Here is an 18,706-nt window from a genome sequence, read left to right on the forward strand (position 1 = left end):
GTTGAAAAGTATATGATACGTTCAAAAGGCACGATGACTGTGTGATTATTAGAAGTTGTCATAACAAAATAAACACAGTACCAATAAATTACTGTAACTACGGGAATTTCACCAGCCCCCACACAACCAATCGCAAATCGAGTGAGAGTTTTCCTGACGACCAGACCACGCCCCGCTGCCAACGTTTTCTGCAGGTACAGGTAGGAGAAACAAGTTGAGGTTTTATTTTTGTCGTTTATAAATGTAATTTTAATAAGAAATATTGGTCATACTTAAAGTGTTTGTTCAGAGTTTAACGTGGGTGTGCGTAGAATTTATCCTAGACATTTGATGGGAAACATGTAATAGACTGCTGGTCCACTTAACACGTTTGTTTCTGCACTTATCACCACAAAAGAATACTATTATAAAACACCACTGACCGCCCACGCATTCGAACAAAAGCGCACTGGAACGACAGTGCTTTTATCGCAAAGACTTCCATTAAAACAACAGCACTTTTCACACTGAAATAAGTGACCACATTGAAGATTACGGTATGCAGTTATTATACATCAATTGTGTAGAGTACTTGTATCCAGATTAATATACATTTAGGGTGCATTTTCCATTGGGCTTTTGTTATATTATTCATATTAATCGCAGTTATATTTACTCCAGCAGGTTTGCTGTCAATATGGGTGTTTATGCAAGCGTTTTTCATAAAAGTAGTGGTCAAATCCTCATCGATTCCACAGATCCATCCCAAGCAAACTGGATTACAGCCCATTCAGATGCTTGCAAAAGTAAGAATGTATTTTGTATTTTGTGTTTTGGTTGCTCAGTTTACTTTAAATGTTGTGTCGTTTAAACTGTGTTTTTCTTATTACATACAGTACAAAACAAAGTCGTCGCTATACAATAGACTCCTTGAACAGTTATATTGTTATATATATATCTATATATATATATATATATATATATATATATATATATATATATATATATATATATTCAGTTATATAATTTACTTTCTTTTATTTCTTGTGTAAGGTGTTTCAAAAGGCCAGCCTCATAGTGATAAAGACCCTATATTAACCATACAATCCTACCGGTTACGTTAGTCTGCTACCGGAGCAGATGTAAAAGAGTAATAACTTTCCCTTAGTACCGTAGTAGGGAATACTGATATAGCATGTTGTAAGTAAGCAGAACAACAAAAGCCATTCAAAATATATGAGCTGGATATTAGGACCCAGACAGTCTACTTAAATGAATTGATCCTGGATTAAAACAGTAATGAGCCTGTAACTCTGTACATTGTGTGTAAAAAAAAAAAAAAAAAAAAGAAAATCAATTACCAGCCAAATAAAGCCCTGCTGTACTGTACACCGAATACAATTGAAGTGTCATGTCTTAACAACTCTGAATGAACACTTCACTTGTGAAGTGATTGTGCTGCATGGATGCTGGACCCAGTATCTCATCCACTACTTTTTCTAATAAAAGATGCAGGGTGAAAGTATTCAGGTGCTTCATGGCATTACAAAAAGATCATTGTATTATTCTAATCTAGGCACTGTTTTAAAGTTCTGCTGAAGCATGTTTTGCTTTGTCAGTTGTGACTTTGGTAAGATACAAGATACTGAAATATATATTTTCTGTATATCCTTTCATGCAATCACTCAGATCTGATTGTGTTGAACTCAGTTAGCTCAGGAACAGTTCTGGATATCTTGAGAACTTTTACACTGTATATATCCCCAGACTTCAATCACATTAATTAATCACAAGAAATTGTGCAAAACAAATCCATACACAGTAGATTTTCTCTAATTTCTAAATACAGATTTGTAATAACAAATATGGGTATATACATTTTTATATGACCTGCTATCCTGGTGCAGTTTCAATAAACAAATGAACATCCTTTAAACGCTCCTATGGGTAAATCGCAGGCACGCTCCTCCTTCCGTTGTAAATGTATTCATGGGCAATTTGCTCATAGTGGAAAGTGAATCGTAAAAAACTAGTCATCTAAACAGTTGTCTTATATATCTTCTATAAATTTATTTCAAAGTTTCTACTGAATCATATTATCAAAAAAGTATTTATTTATTTATTTTTAAGTAAATACACGGATTTGCATTATTTAATGTATTGCTAGTAATTGCATACTTGTTCTAGTGGCAGTTGGGGCTCAAAATAAAACACCTGCACAGATATCTCCTTTCACACTTGGTACATAAACTACAATAAAACTGGCTGTGGACTTTAAATGACCAGTACAGATGATATTTTGTGCAATATTTATTTTAAACAACTTTCTTTTCAGCACACAATGTGTAGCATACTCACAGAAGCCACCTTGACCAAATTGTGCATTTACAATGGAAAGCCCCTGGGGCAGGGGCATCTGGGTGCCTTCTGGTGTTTGTTATTGATTTTGTGGCTGCCTGATATGCTAGGGCTTATGGAGTGAGCAGAGCAACATAAGGCAAATACTTGATACTTGTTTCGTGTGCTAACTGGTTCCAGTGTGGAATGTTGTTTACATTAAATATGTATGTCATTGTCTACATAACCTCTCAACTTTGTATTTAACTAATCGAACCCTAAGCAGAAGGATTTGCTGCCTGGTAGTTCACCATGTTGGATACGTTGAGAGAGTGTACCATACAAAAAAGGTCAACAGCCAAGGTATTGCTAATCCAAGTTTATTTAAAATGTGTTTTTGAAACCTTGCTATTTTAAACATTCACATCTTTAAATGACAGATGTATTCATGTTCTTTGTGCTTCTGTTGTAAGGTACTGACCAGTAGTCACCCCCAAAGGTGTTTCCTGGTTGGTACATAGAGGTTTGTAATCTCTTATTATGAACTCCAAGGCATCTGTTATCCTATGTATTATAACATGGGTTTGAACTGTTTAGGTTTTCGTTATATTGTTTTGCTCTTTCACTGCTACTTCAGGATAGTTCTCCAGTTTGCGGGACTATTTCTCCATCTGTGCAAGTGAATTGACCTTCACACCTTTGATGGGGTTTTGTTTTGATAACATGTTAGTGCCAGTTCCTGAAGTGCAGAGGTGCTGGGATCGCTTCCTGCTGCTGCAGCCAGATAAGAATGGAAATGTTCATCGCCACAGGTTTATAAAGGATGATATTTTCAATAGACAGGTAATGGAATGTTTTATTATCAGTAGTATTATTAATTCTAAGCATACATGACTCCTATGATGTGTTTTTAAATTATGCTTGATTGCAAATATAATTAGCTCGATATTATATCACTACATGAGAAAACATTTACAATTCGTAGCTGTACAATATACAGGGCTAATATAAAGTAGCTTGGATTCAGGTACACACGCAAAAAAAAAAAATCATGGCAACACTGAATTCGCCATCAGGGGGGGTGCTGTTGAAGCCCATATCTGTATCATATCCCTAATTACATAACAGCTGCTATAAGGATATGTGTTTTAGTTCATATGAACTCCAGCAGTGTAGAGTGCACAGTGGTATGTTACTTTAGTGTAATTTGAAATGCAGATTGAGTTTCATCAGGAGTTTTGCACTGTGTTTTAAATTCTTACGTACATTAGGCTTTGCTCCTGTGTTTTTAGTTGATACTATGTAACATCCATTAGACACATTTCAGCTAATGCTGTTAGACATTTTTTGGAATGAATCTGCACACAAATACTCTCCTTGCAGTTCTAGCTCCAAATTCATGATGTGTTTGCATATAGGTCTCAAAGTACTGTAAGCAAGCCTGATTTCACCAGGTTTATTACAGAAATAATTTTAAATTAAATGGCTTTATTTATTTATTTATTTATTGCTGACAAACAGAAAATATACCTGTTTCTATATTCCCATGAGAAACGTCCTCCCAACTGAATAGCTGGTGCTGTTCAAATTTTCCTTTCACACACTTCCACACATTTCTGCTACTCCTGGAAAGACAAAGATAGAAGGAATGTAACACATAAAGCGAGTTAATCAATGAAAATGTAATTTAATGCATTAAGTTAATTTCATAAATATAAGCATTCAATCAAACTATTTTAAGTAAAACAGTTTTTTATGTTGCTGTCTTCAGTTAATTAGGTTTAACAAAAGTAATTAAATTTTTCCAGCAACTCAAAACTACTGTTGTAACAGTAAAGGTAATGATCAGCAGGATCTTTAATACTTTGTATGTCACCCTTTTATGCTTAATATTTAAACAATCAGTGTTGCGAAAACAAAAGAAACAATTTTCCCCTGGTCTGACTCAGGCTAGTTGCATGAAAGCACCCTGTTATTTGGTTTTTCAGTTGATTCCCAGGTTATTCTTCTGTTTAGCTGGTGCAGCAGATACCTGTCACAGAGGATGGCCAAGTGACTTTCCAGACATACTGCAGTGCTGTGTACTGGCTCTCCAACTCCAGCATCGAGACAAAGCTGGGAGGTAAGGATCTGCATTGCATGTCTGTAACAGGGTGTTTTGTTACATGTGTGGTTGATCACTAGAGCCAATGGCCTGCAGCAGCAGCAGCAAAGGTCAGGCTCTTGTGGATCCACCAGCAGCATCGCTTTGCATTCTCATGGCTTTACAGCAGCCACGATGTGTGGCCCAGCCTCTTTTTGAACTGGGCATGCCCCCAGCCAATCAGAAACTCCCGATCAGCCTAGCCCCGGGTGAGCCTTCTTATTCAATCAGCGGCAGCGCAGATGAACCAGCAACAGGGTCCACCCTGTCACAACGTGCATCGTATTATAAATATTAGTGATTAGGATTTGACAGCACTGATGATACTGACAATACACATAGTCATAAACTCCCCAGATGCTGTAAATTCAGATTTCCCATCTGAGTTGTAACTGCTCCAGAGTGTTTTCACTCAGGTTAACAGTTTGACATTATTGTGTGTTTGTAAAATACTTTGTAAAGAACACAAGCGTTTTCACCTCCTATTGTCTGTTAATCCTCTACCTGTTATGCGTTGCCGTTCTCTATGTATCTGCCGTGGCAGGAAGGGCAAGTATAAGAGCTGAAAGAAATATCCACAACAAACATGTTTTTGTTGTTTGTTTGTTTTTACTTCCTGTTGTACGGTGTGTAGTCACACATCCAGTCTTAGACAGTCATGTTAGTTTCTAATGAGATTTAATATGCATCTGACTGAAGGAGCAGACCAAGGAAGCCCTCTATCACCGGTGACAGTTTTACTTTGTACTAGACCTTGATCTCACTCATATGATTTGCGAATGAAATGCTTGCCCATTAACTTTACTAAGCAGTGGAAACATTATGTAAATTTCCAGTGAGACGCTCAGCAGCAATTGTTATCCTCCAAAACTGTACAGTGATTGACAGGGTCTTGGCCAGGTCTGTCCATTTCAGCTGAGCCACTCTTTTCAAAGTGAGGCTTATTAATTTAAATCAGTTGTTTTCTTTGACTGTCTGCTTGCATACAAACAAGGCCATTCCAGTTAACATATAGGGTGCTGTGTCTGTTATTCCATCAAGTTTCTCTTAAAAATGATAATGCTATGGCACTAGAGATTAATTGATTCCCCTGATGTCTGACTAGAGCTACTGTAATGGCTATGGTACAAACTGCTGACCGTACAGAAAGAGACTGTATTCAGGTCTTGGAAACCATTAGAGACAGACGTACGTGTCTAAATTATATTTAAAGCATACTGATTCTGTATAGGTAGTGTTGATGTTGTTTGTAGTTTATCATGTAACCAGCCTAATTAAAATGACTCACTACAGAAACTATGAAGACTGTCACAAAAGGGGTCAACTTTGTTTGAAGTGAGAAACATGTAACTTTCAGGTAATTAAATTGTGTATCACAGTTATAGTACTAGGAAGTACATTTGCAATGTACAATCATCTCCTGCCTAATCTAGTTTTTTTCATTTTCTCAGGGTTGTATCAGACATTAGCCTGTAGCTCCCTGAACAAGGAATCTCTAGAGCATCTTCTACAAGCTCTTTACCCAAAGGAAGGTCGTGAAGGAGTGAGCCAGCTTTCCAGCTTGCTAATGTGGGAAATTGACTTGAAAAACCAAGGTAGGACTCTGAAGATGCACAAAACGTATTACTGTACATGTAGACTTTCTCCGTAAGCACCTCTCATTAGAGAGGTCTAAACTCCTTGAAACGTCGGTTTTACCTTTATTTAAATTAGCCTGTTTGCTCATGATTCAAGCATCCAGCAAAGAAAAAGTCCTCCCAGGTTTCTACCACACGGCAACATAGTTATATCTGTAATGAGATAATAAGGACACAAAAGGCCATCTAAACATGTGAATAGCTGTAATGAGTACAAACACACATGTTGTTGATGTCTTTTAATCTTCTGTACCAATATCTGTGTCTTGTGATCTTTTGTAGCAATATATCTTATTAACAGGGTGTGTGTGTCAGATGCATGGATTGTTTATCATGTGACCAAGAGAGGAAAGGTATAGCAGGATACCAAGCTGTACTGGAGAACAGTTACAAAAAGAAAGCATTGTTGAACAATGTCACCACAAGTTAGGTATAAAAAGGCTTATTTCAAGCTGTTTTGACTAGAGAAAGAAGGTTAGAAAGACTGCTGACCTGTGTCTCTGAAATTGATAATTATGATCACTAATACCTTTCTCGTATTGCATGTTGATATTGAACTTTAGTAAAGCATTGGTATTAAAGTGGCTAATTGTTGTATTGTGCGAAACATTCTGGGGTAATCCAAAAAAAGAGCCACTTACACAAGAAAGACTCTGTATAAGGTCGGGACCATTTTATTTATCATTGTTTTTTACATGTAAAAGTTCCTTATGGACAGAGGTTATTTATAAATATTCAGTCTTTAATTTACGGGTTTCTGCACTTTGAAATTGTTTATTGTCCGTCAACTAGAGAAGGTACGAATGTTCCAAAACCTGCTCACTTGATGGATGTTATATTGTTCTAGGGTTTATTGATGAAGACCAGTTTATTACATGGATGAAAAAACTCCCACAAGGACCCTTGACAGCTTTACTGGACTTCTCAGTGATACCACATGAACTCACAGCAGCAAGTGCACCACAAATTCACCAGAGAGACGTAAGTGCCTAAAATAAGACAGTGTATATCTGTAATATTGCTTAATAGATTGCAAGTGTGTCTAAACTTGTATTTTGTACTTTTTTGTGGCACTGTAATTCCAATATGCTGGGTATGTTAAAAAACAAAATGATTTACCTGAGGAACACAATGGCTCTGGCTTAGGCCCCCGTAAGTCGGGTCGAATTTCACCAGAGTCAGTCGCCACCGAGATTTTAATTAGTTGTTTTCTGACGTTGCAGTCAGATGTTTGACTGACAGCGAATGCAGTGGTTGGTCCCGTAATTAAAGAAAGGGGCTTGTTATCAGGAGGTTCCAGGTGCAAACCCAGACACTGTCTCACTGCATATGACCCTGAGCAAGTCACTTAACCTCCTTGTGCTTCGACCTTCAGATGAGATGCGTAGTTCACCCCCAGGTAGCTATAATTCACTTTGGATAAAAGCGATTGTTAAATGATTATATCATCATCATCATCATCATCTTTCTTCTTAGAGTAGACCGAGAGGCAGCCGGTACTAGTGACAGTTTCTGTGTGCACGTCCTCAGGAGGCATTATCTTAAGAGACGTCATATGGCAGATCTCAGGAATCCTGGGATCTGCAGTTTGTTTAGCACCAGGGGGAACCTTTAGTTTGGTTGATGAAGATGGACGAGTACAGTCTACAACAGATTCATTTTTATCATGGAGTTTTTAAACAAAAATCAAACTTGTTTTTCTTAAATATTGTTTTAAAAGTTTTAGCAATGATGCCTGACTGTGTAGATTTGTGTTTGCTCCAAGCTGCTTTTACACAAACATTTTGAATCCCATGGGTTTTTTAAGTTGATGGGATACAGGCTGTAAAACATGTAATGATAACTTTTCAGTGCAATCATTATTAAAGTCCAAAGCACATGTCCCAAACCTTCGTTAATTTAAGCTATGCGATTTTTATATATATTGTGGTAAAGCGTCCCAGCCAAGGCTGGTTTGCTCCCTTTAAACAGCTGACCCAAACGTAAGAACTGCAGTTTTAGCACACATTTATTCACAAACACAAATAAACAAAACACAGCAACAAAACAAAACCCTAACACCTTCTTCAGAGTGCTAACTAAACATTTCACAACCTAGCTAAGAAAACCAGACAGGTAAACCATTTACCGGTTACCAGAACACTTCACACAGCCCTTGACCTGCTTTTATACATCTGCATGTTTCCCGTCCCAGCTCTAAATACAAACCCCAAGGCATTCTGGGTGATTTAGTCCTCTCTCCTCCCCCTACTTTGCCACACTATATATATATATATATATATATATATATATATATATATATATATATATATATATATATATATATATTTGTTATTGTTTCTTTACATCTTATTCATAATATATCTTTTATATTAATATGGCATGAAACAACCCTTTTACAAAAAAAAGTCAACTTCTATTAGTCAAATAGTAAAAAGATTAAGTAAAGGACGATGTTCCAACATCAAATGATGAGTTAACACGAATTTGCATCAAAGTTAATTATAATTAAGAATTATTATTGCTTCATAATAATAATAATAATAATAATAATTTGATTGGGATTCAGTTTTTTCTGGTTCATCCTTCAGGGTGAGTTTTTTTTGTCTTTCTATTGCACACAGATTTGACAACCTACTTAGCTCTTTAAAGTACACTGTAGAAGAGTTTTGCATGAGCCTGTTACTTTCAATAAAGCATTACTGTTCCTGCTTCAGCTGATTCTCATAGTGGTTTCAGAGTTGAACTAATAGCATCAGGGGTAAACAAAAGGTGTAGCATATAAATAAACACTGACAGGTGAAACTGTAATAAACCATTTCATATTAATACAGGTGCTTCAGAGTTAAGTGGTGGTGCATATAAACTAATATTTCTTTCTATATTGTTGTAGTTTATTTTAGTTATGTGGTATTACAGTTTTTAAAACTGCAAAGTAAATTATTTGTCTGGATTTTGTGTTACATTTTCCAATTTTGTTACGATTCATATTTAAAAAAATAAATTATTATAAAAAGAACACTTTACCTTGGTAATCTGTTTTTTAGAAGAAAATACTTTATAGGAATACAAAATAGTACTGATAATTTAGAGCACCCTTATTGCCTTGCTTCTGAATGAAAGTTTCAGTTTTCTTTGAGGAATGCCCTCAAACAGTTTCATACACTGAAATCACTTTTCTACTTGCTTACAGGATCAGCGTATTTTCATAAATTATGTTCCCAGTTCTCTCCCTTCAGAGTATCATCCAGTTAAATAACCACAAAATCCTGCTTCATGCTTATAAATATTTCATCTAGTTTGTTTTAATCACCACTTTCCTCTCTCTTAACCTTCAAGTTCAGCCGATGGCTTTTGGTTAGACTAGAGGTAGTGGGTCTTAAGACTCTTTGGACCGCGCCCCCCTTCTTGTCTGTGGTACTTGACGACCCCCACCCCCACCACCACACACACACATTTCCAGTAAAAAAATAAATAAATAAATCGGCTAGCTGCTTACTGGCTTCTCTGTATGTCACTGATGTTGTGTTTTTTCTTTTGCACAAACCAGCCACTGATTAGTTATGTGCACACCACGTCACCACTGGACTAGAAGTTATTGTATGGTTTGTCTTACTTGCTAATCATATGGGCTGTTTTAATTACTGTGGTGTTTGTGTTTCAGTTGACTACAGCTCAAGACTCCAGAAAGGTAACAGATAACCAACTTCTTAAAATTGCTGTGGAGATGTCTAGGCAGAGAAGAGACTGGAAACTGTTGGCCAATAGCCTTGGTTTCTTGGAGACCGACAGTCAAACATTTGAGAGAAAACATTTAGAAGTACAGAGCCAGGTAAGAGAAACCTAATTTTGTTATTGTGTGTGTGTATATATATATGTGTATGTGTGAGCTTGTAAATGAGGTAGAACAGTCATAGCGGTCTATAGTCTAAACTATTATTGCAAATATTGTTCCTCGTTTTTTTCTTAAGCTCCCCTTCAAGGTTCTGCTAATGAAAGGCAATACTGCTCTAGTACTTGTAAAATCTACATCTAATGTAGCTATTTTAATGTAATAACTTAAACCAGGGGTAGTCAACTATTTTATTTGAATGTTAAAAATTCTTAGTTACAGCAAGGTGAAGGCCCAGAGCACATTTTAACTCTGACCCCTATCCCCATACCCACAAACAAGCACATAACTACACAAATATAATGATTACACATGTTGTTGGTTCTTTACTTGATTTTAGGAGTTTTTTCACTAGTCTGCCTTTTTTGCTGACTTGTTTCTTTCCCTGCCAAAGCTATAGAATTCTAAAACTCTACTGTATTCTTATGTTTCTGCACTAGCAGACCAAACAAAGCTTACTGTAGCAAACAAAAGTGAAGCACAATAAAAAAAAGAGAAAGTCATTTAAGTGAATTAAAATACAAATATAAAAAAAAACCTTAGAAATAATAAATATATTGTACTTTTACATTCAGTACATTTGTAATTGGCTAATACTCACAGTTATAAGTGGCAGGTCCTCAAGGGGCTTGAGTTACAGGTGAGCTCAGAAAGCGCTACACAGAGGCACAAAGACATCCATCCAAACAGAACGCTAATAATAACATGAATAATGTTCAGCTTGGAGAATGAATACCCACACACACATCGCTTAAATATTGTGTGCTTTCACCCAGAACAACACAAATACACTTTGTACTTGGAAAGCCTACTTAATAAAAATGGGCTTTGTAGTACTGGTATTCGATTTTTTATTTATTTTTTTATTTTTTATTTTTTGTGTGTGAAGTGTGATTTTTCTAAACTCAAACCATAAGGTATGACAATTCTATCTGAATTGTATATTAAAAAAAAAAAAAAAACTAATCACAATTATTAGCCATAGAGATGGGAATAATTGACACTTGCAAAACAGGCAACAGCAGCCAACGCATGCAGTTTCACTTCATTTCAGCTTCTAATACTATTGTACATTTTGTTTCATTCATGTCTGCTACTTACTATCATAGCGACACCTACTGCACCCTCGTGCACCACACTCATAGGAACCATGTTGTCTCTCAAATTCACAGCATTTCCAATGTGAATGCAAGAAAAAACAGATTGGCATATGACTTGGCGGTCCACTCAGAATGTTCTGGCGTGGTCTGCCTATTGACTACCCCTACCATTTCAGTCAGCAACTTCAGATTCTCAGTATTATGGAAACTGACCAAGCAAAGTATTACATTGCCCTTCACTTTGACCAATGACATGACTGTGATACTGTGATCTCATTTTTCAAAGCAATTTAACCAAAGAGAATCTATGTCACTTTTCAAAAACCATTCAAGTCCTTAAAAGTATTGTCAATAGGGCCACTAAAGCTTTAAGATATTGGCTTCATACTTTGTACATAACTGTATTCTGTCATTCCCTAGGTCAAGTTGGATTTCTGGTATTGTTCAAGACGAATTAACTGTTCTGTGGCAGTACTCTTACAAAGTTGCTGCCGCTGCATGGCCTGAGTTTCGTATCTCAGAAGCTTATCATATGCAGGGTTTCATAAACACTTCAAGCTAAATGTGTTGGTAGCTGTGACTTCGGTCTTGGAGGAGGTGAGCAGTTTCCGAGGTACTATAACCAGATACCTTTGTTTCTTCCTCACAGGTCATGGAGATGCTACGGATGTGGCGAAGCAGAGCAGGCCAGCAGGATCCAGTGCACGTACTGCAGACTGCTCTGAGAGACAGCGGGAACACGGACATCAACAATGAAGTCTTCCATCTCAGCTTTTAATAACGTAATGGCTCATTTAAAAAAAGGAGGTTGATTGCATAGAGCCCCAGTGAGTTTAAATAGCATTTCATTATCCTTGGCAGGGGGTGGGGGATTACAGTGCACTTACACAGTGTATCTGTTAACAGGACAGAAGACAGGTAATGATCTGATCAAAAATAATAAATAAAAACAAACTATTAAACATTAACATGTTTCAAGCTTTGTTGAATGCTGTTAGTGTTTATATGTCCCATAGCTTGTTTATTGGGAAAGGTCTTGTTATACTAATTGCATCCTCCTTTAAGTGCTGTAAAAACAGGACACCCCAAATAGCTGCTTGGATCTCAGTAACTGAGAAAAGATTAATTGCAGTTTTTACTCATACATAGATACTGTAAAACCTCATTGAATCTACAATTGAGAATAGAAGCAACATAATCCTTTACCATAAATACTTTGTCAAGAAAATGAATAAGCCATCCTACTGAAAGCCATACGTCCAGCACGTTCACGGTGTTACACAACACCTCCAATGTGAACATTTAAATCTTGTGTCAATGTTTGTTTACTGTTTAACTATCATTAAGTATGTATTGTCATGTTTGTATTTCAAATTTTGCATTTTCATACAGTATTAAATTGCAGTGACTTAGAAAAATATGTAGTTTAGGATTTTGTTTTTTAACATTTATACCTTTACAGCCATACTCAAGGAACATTTGGGGAAATGTTTACAATTCGGAGATTTAAAAAAAAAAAAAATTCTCATTTTACCTTATTTCTAAAACTAAGACACCTAAGAAATCCTTAATACCACTAATATATATATATATATATATATATATATATATATATATATATATATATATATATATATATATATATAGTAATATATATATATCTCAGAGTGGTCCTTCTTGTTTATTCCAATGAAGGAATCCCTGTGTCTACAGACAAGCACAGTCTTGATGGGGATTAGGATATTCACAGCACGAAAAAGAAACCATGTTAAGATCATGTCAGTCGATACTGGATTCATTGTGTATGAATAGTTGTATTATGGGATTGGAGGATTTAAATAGACCATTCTGTAGCAGAAACAACTCTGCATCGATGCGTTTAAATGTGTTATTAAACTATAAATCATCAAGTTTATGAGACGAAAAGAATCTTCCAAGTTAGACCGTAACTATAATGTAAAGTGTTTTGGACATTTTTTTTTTTTTTTTAAGGTCCTGCACATAAAGTCTTGTGCTGCTTCTGCTGAGTCTGACTTCAAGCATTTGGCGTGAGGTTTGCTGTGCTGTGCAGTGACTGGGACCATCTGTAATGTTTATTGAAACCACACCATGTCCTGTTATTTTAAGATTATCCTTTTTGGTCCCACATAAGTGTCATATAATTAGAAATGTATGTACAACCTGACCTAGATCATCATGATATTTAAAAATCTGACCATAATTTAATTTACTATGATTTATTTTTTATTTTTTTATTGATCAAACATAAAAACTAATAAAGTGCTTGCATCATCTGCAAAAAAAGGTACCAGTTTAGAAATGCATTTATATATATACTGTATATTAATAAAGAAATGAAATGAATGCTATCTTTGTTAGATACAGAAATCTGACACATGCATTGTTTTGTACATACAAATTATGAATACTGTGTTTACTTATTACTCAAGTGAAGACTGATCCCAGATTCTGGAATTTTACTCAGATGTATTAAGAACTTCCTGAGGCAAGTCCTAGAATTCTACATGAACAATCCTTTTTTTGTTTTGGCTTTCTTGGTGGCAGTAGACGAAGAGCTGCTTCCTTTAGATGCATTAAACCATTCTGGTAATTTTCTCTTGGCAGGCTGGCTAAAACTCTGAGAAAGAAATACAGATGCTGTAGTTAGCCACTAGTTCAACTTAAAAATAAACAAATAAATAAATAAATAAATGCTGCCTCAGCTCAATTATATGGCATGCCCTTATTCTGTTCTGCTGCTGATCTCTTACAGACTTCATTTTCTCATTTATACATGTGAAGCCCTTTTATCACAACACCAGAAGTTTAAGCATAAACACTTGACTTCCTGTCCCAGTTTCAGTCCATCCTGGTGCTCGTGACAGAATGGTAGGACCAATGATTAAAGCTAAACCCTTTTAAAGCTCTGTTCATTACAACATAACAATGTTACATGTTTAAGCACCAGCATTTGTCATTAACACACACCAACCGACACAGCTGTAAATACAAAATTAGGGCAAACAGTATAATGAAAAATGTATAGTGGTATATGTAATAATGCAAATTTGGAAAATATGTACAGATAGTTGTTTCTATACTGTATATCCACAGATTATTATACTCTCAATAACTTTTTTGTAAATGTTTTATGAGAATTGGATAAACTGTTCTCTGCATATATGCAACATATCTATGTCAGGCCCCTTAATATACATGCTGATTCTAACTAAAGGATGTCCTTACCAAGGTTCATCATGATTGGAATGAGTGGGCTCCTTGTTATATGTATAAATACATGTGTGGCATACAAACACTATCCCTCCAAATGTGCATGTTATAGCAAATTGTAGACATGCCTATTGCCTAAATGCGTTTCGTGTTTCAAGTCCAGTACAACCTGGCTTCTCTGCAGACACTAGTCAATACAAGCAGTCTTTAACAGGGAAACAATGTTGTTAAAATGTCTACATTTACAATTAAAACAATTGTTTTCAAAAGCTTTGAGCCATCTCTACTGTAGGGTTGCTGCTGTTTTGTTTTATACAGAATAACATTTGCAGTAATGCTCCAGGATATGTTAATCCTGTAAAGCCTAATTCAGAATAATGCAGCATAAAATAACATAAAATCCTTGATTTATTCTGCAAAACAAAATTATGGTTTGGCTGTGTCAAATCCTGTAATAAGTTATTCTCATTCTGCATCACAGTGGGAGGGTGTAATGTTTAATGGTGTGTTTGCACTGGAAGATGTGAAGTCTGATCTCCAGCAGGGTTGAGCACTGGGGTACAGAAAATAAAGAAAGAAAATCACCATGGCAACTGGAGTTTGTTATTTGGTCCCACAGATCTTCACGAAGTGAGATGGGCACTACCAGTGGGATTAGTGCATTGAGTCAGCAGAAGTGTTGCTGAGCCACTACTCTTTGCTCAACCTTACAATAGATAGAAAACATCAATGAGAGCAACAGGGCTTGCTTCAGCTGATTATCATCCAGCACAATAAGCCATTTACCTGGAACTTCAAATTTCATTTCAGGAGAATTAGGTTTTTCTTTTCCAATCTATCCACCGCTAACGGCTAAACCCTTTCACGACGCTTCCTTTCAGTAAGGGGCAATTTAATAAGGACATATTGATCTACACTATGAATAGACATGTGAAAAACGCACACACAACCAGCACTCCATCAGGACCACTGGCAGTTTTATTTAGCAGGGCAAGAAGAGATTATCGCTGTCAGATTACAATCTGTTACCAGGCTTGATGTCTTCTTCACATCTGACATCGTCTAAGTATCAGCTTTTCCAAAGTACCTCAAGACACTGCTAAAACGTTGAGTTTACAGGTTTCTAAAAATCACACCATCTAAAAAGTTATTCAAAATCGACCCATCCTTGCTACTGTGTGTCTTTTACTACATTTCTATAGATATGATGGGATTCTCGATCACCCACAGCAGGAAGGCAATGCACTTGTACTTTTCCATAAAGATGCTGATGCGAGATCAGAATCTGAACAGACAAATTGCTACCCTAGAGCCGTGTGGGCTACCCACAAACACCAGTAATGTAGTAGCATGATGGTTGGTGTCTATGAAAGCCTGTTGCGTGAATATTGTACAAGAGGTCTACTTTCTAACACAACCTATATTAATCATTGTTATGCAGTACTGAATGCACAACAGACCCAAGGCATTTCACTGACGATTCCAAATCAGAATACATTCTTTGAGCTTTTCATTTTTTAAGCAAACAGTGATTAACAGTGATTAAGTATTTGCTGTAACTGTTTCTGTAATTGGATTTCTTCTGTTCAGCTCGAAAGCCTCAAATCAAACCTTTTATTTTAGAACAGGCATATTATTCACAGGCTGCGATGCACAAATAAATATTAATAGTCTTAGAAATGAAGCTTATGGCCTCTTGTATATTCTATCTACCCAGCCAACCATAAGCTTTGATTTAGTGACTGTTTTTACTTTGTTGGTTATGGATGACTGTAGACGGAATCGTCTGAATGGCTACAGTATGGAGTGCCAAGAGATGAATAATGCAAGGAGTGCCGGAGTGAAGCATGTCATGTCAAGCATGTAACCCAGAAAAGAAAACATCTCTTTATACTTCATATATAAAAAACGTAAATAAAGATTTAAAAAGAAATAGCAGGGAAAATCTACACTTAGAGAGATAATGAAGAGAGATAAAGCAAAATGAACCTGTTGCTTTAGAAAATACCCCCTAAAAAAAAACAAAAGGACTGGTTTCTGTGAAAAAATATTGCTGGAGGGCATAAAGCGGGGGGGGGGGGGGGGGGGGGGGGGGGGGGGGGGGGTGTGTAAAAGTGAGATGTGGAAAAGTGAGAGCATTGATATTTACATTTCACTCTAAATCAAAGGGGTAATGCAAGGTGCCTTACCCTTGTTAGAGGGGAGGCAGAGGCAGGGGTAAGCACACTGTACTGTTTCCCCCTGGTGAATTTTTTTTTTTTTTTTTCCCCTAACCTGGAAATCCACTAAGGGGCATCTTAACCCTTTGTGGTCCTACATTACAATTTTCCCTTTCCTGTTCGACAACATCAAAAAGACTTAAAGCACAGATCTCTAGTCGTTTTTTCTACGGAAAAAGCCAAGAAAACCTTTCAATGGCTGAATGAAACCCCTAAAAAAAGGCCATATCTGATAGCCCCATGCACTACAGAGATAACACGGACATAAGAAAGGAGGTAGCTGCTTCTGTATCCAGCACTCAAAGAATATCACATACATTTACAAAGCTTTTTGAGATGTTATAGTAATAAAATAATGACTTGGATCACATTATTGAGGAGTTTGGTGATTAAACGAGTGATAAGAAGAGGGTTTATCAGTATGCACGTCTATAAAGATTATGTGAAAAATACAGAGAGCAAAGGGTGGGGCTTGGCTGTAGACGCAGTACTGAGTGTCCTTTTGCGATTCAATGCCTTTTAAACCTGTTTTACTAAAAAAAATATATATATATATATATTTTAAACAGCATGTGTAAAATAAACAGCGCGTGTGAAAATAAATTGGACCAGGCAGGCCTGACAAGTGCTGAATAAATGGACTGCAAAGGGTTAAAACACATTAACTCCCTGGAAGACTCTATTGCAGCAGTAGGACTCTCTGCAGTCCTGACACCCAGCAGATCCTACCTCTTCAAAAGGCCAGTGTTTAACTCTTGGCTGGCCACTGTTTCTTTGGATTTTCTGCATCACAATGTGCTCTTGTGCTGATGGACAGTCATAAGCACAAACCTATGGGCAGCTATTACTCTGGGATTACATAAACGATACGTTATACCTCTGTGTAGCTGTGACTCTGGGATTACACAAAGGATACGTGATACCTCTGTGTAGCTGTGACTCTGGGATTACACAAAGAATATGTGATACCTCTGTGTAGCTGCGACTCTGGGATTACACAAAGGATACATGATACCTCTGTGTAGCTGTGACTGGGATTACACAAAGGATACGTGATACCTCTGTGTAGCTGTGACTCTGGGATTACACAAAGGATACGTGATACCTCTGTGTAGCTGTGACTCTGGGATTACACAAAGGATACGTGATACCTCTTTGTAGCTGTGACTCTGGGATTACACAAAGGATACATGATACCTCTGTGTAGCTGTGACTCTGGGATTACACAAAGGATACATGGCACCTCTGTGTAGCTGTGACTCTGGGATAACACAAAGGATGCATGATAAAAAAAATATATAAAAATTAACCAATTTCATAGTGTAAAGGTTTTATAAAGACAGATCCATCATACTTATTCAGATGTTAATTAATTGAGGAGGGAAACCACAGTAAGTGCTGTCACATCGGATCTATGTAACAGTTCTTATAGAAAAGTAAGAAATGCAGTTTTATGTTGTTGGTTTTTTTTTTTTTTTTTTTTTTTTTTTTTTTTTTTTACCTGAGACTGCGAGTCCTCAAAGAGCTCCCGAGTGTCTTCATCCAGCTCTCCCTGGTTCCAAGAAGCCATCCCAAGAGCAGCCTTCTGACTCACAGCTTTCAGAGCAGGGGCCGAAGGCCCATCAGGATTCTTTGCGCAGCTCTCCTAAAAAAATACATTGTTTTTTTTTGTTTTGTTTTGTTTTTTTAATAACAGTACAACATTTATTCTTGTTCCAGTGGGGTTGATGTGTATTGCTTCAGTTCTGTTAGCAGTAATACATAGGCATAGTGTACAAAAATAGCACCGTGTGGCTAAAAATTATTTCCAAAACTTCTTTGAAATTGTAGATTTCTCACATAGCTTTGAAACTCCACTGGTCACTTGATATGTGATTAAACAGAAATCAAATCAATCAGCTTTCATTTGATGCATGTCCACATCTGGCATGGGAAACAGGCGATATTTATTTCCTGCTACCTTGACTTACCGGACTTACTGGCATAGGCATGTCACTAAGCAGGTCATCTTCTATTTCATCAGTATAACCCAGCTCCGGACACTTTGCCATCGAGGATGTCGGTGCACTTTTCTTCACAGGTTTCTCCTAACGGACATCACAAATGTAATTAATGGGTATTGCAGTGTGCCATCTCTAAATTCTGTATGTTACATTAGGTGATTCAAC

The 18,706-nt window shown here is 36.7% G+C and overlaps 2 protein-coding genes across 7 annotated transcripts in view; one reads left to right on the forward strand and one right to left on the reverse strand.

Annotated features, from left to right (window-relative positions):
- Positions 1 to 665: 665 nt before the first annotated feature.
- On the forward strand, positions 666 to 13,248 carry LOC121301127. 2 transcript variants are annotated; one of them, XM_041230261.1, is made up of 8 exons: positions 666 to 785; positions 3,047 to 3,159; positions 4,333 to 4,438; positions 5,911 to 6,054; positions 6,944 to 7,077; positions 9,761 to 9,928; positions 11,738 to 11,870; positions 13,081 to 13,248. In XM_041230261.1, exons 1-7 carry the CDS (start codon positions 677 to 679, stop codon positions 11,864 to 11,866), a joined length of 903 nt encoding a protein of 300 aa, XP_041086195.1. In that variant the 5' UTR covers positions 666 to 676; the 3' UTR covers positions 11,867 to 11,870; positions 13,081 to 13,248. The 2 variants fall into 2 exon arrangements, with proteins under 2 accessions (XP_041086195.1, XP_041086186.1); XM_041230252.1 differs by lacking the exon at positions 13,081 to 13,248 and having other exon boundaries at positions 11,738 to 12,654.
- Positions 13,249 to 13,391: 143 nt separating this feature from the next.
- wrn (WRN RecQ like helicase) overlaps positions 13,392 to 18,706 on the reverse strand; it is a 36,754-nt gene continuing 31,439 nt past the window's right edge. For 2 of the 5 annotated variants that reach the window (XM_041230211.1, XM_041230240.1), the window contains 3 exons: positions 18,509 to 18,625; positions 18,040 to 18,183; positions 13,392 to 13,726 (listed from right to left, as the gene is read on the reverse strand). In XM_041230211.1, coding sequence (XP_041086145.1) covers positions 13,610 to 13,726; positions 18,040 to 18,183; positions 18,509 to 18,625 — 378 coding nt within the window. In that variant the 3' untranslated portion in view covers positions 13,392 to 13,609. The other 3 variants (XR_005947587.1, XM_041230221.1, XM_041230229.1) reach the window with 3 other exon arrangements.

Source organism: Polyodon spathula, chromosome 2 (genome assembly GCF_017654505.1).
Source record: "Polyodon spathula isolate WHYD16114869_AA chromosome 2, ASM1765450v1, whole genome shotgun sequence".
NCBI classification, from domain to species: domain Eukaryota; kingdom Metazoa; phylum Chordata; class Actinopteri; order Acipenseriformes; family Polyodontidae; genus Polyodon; species Polyodon spathula.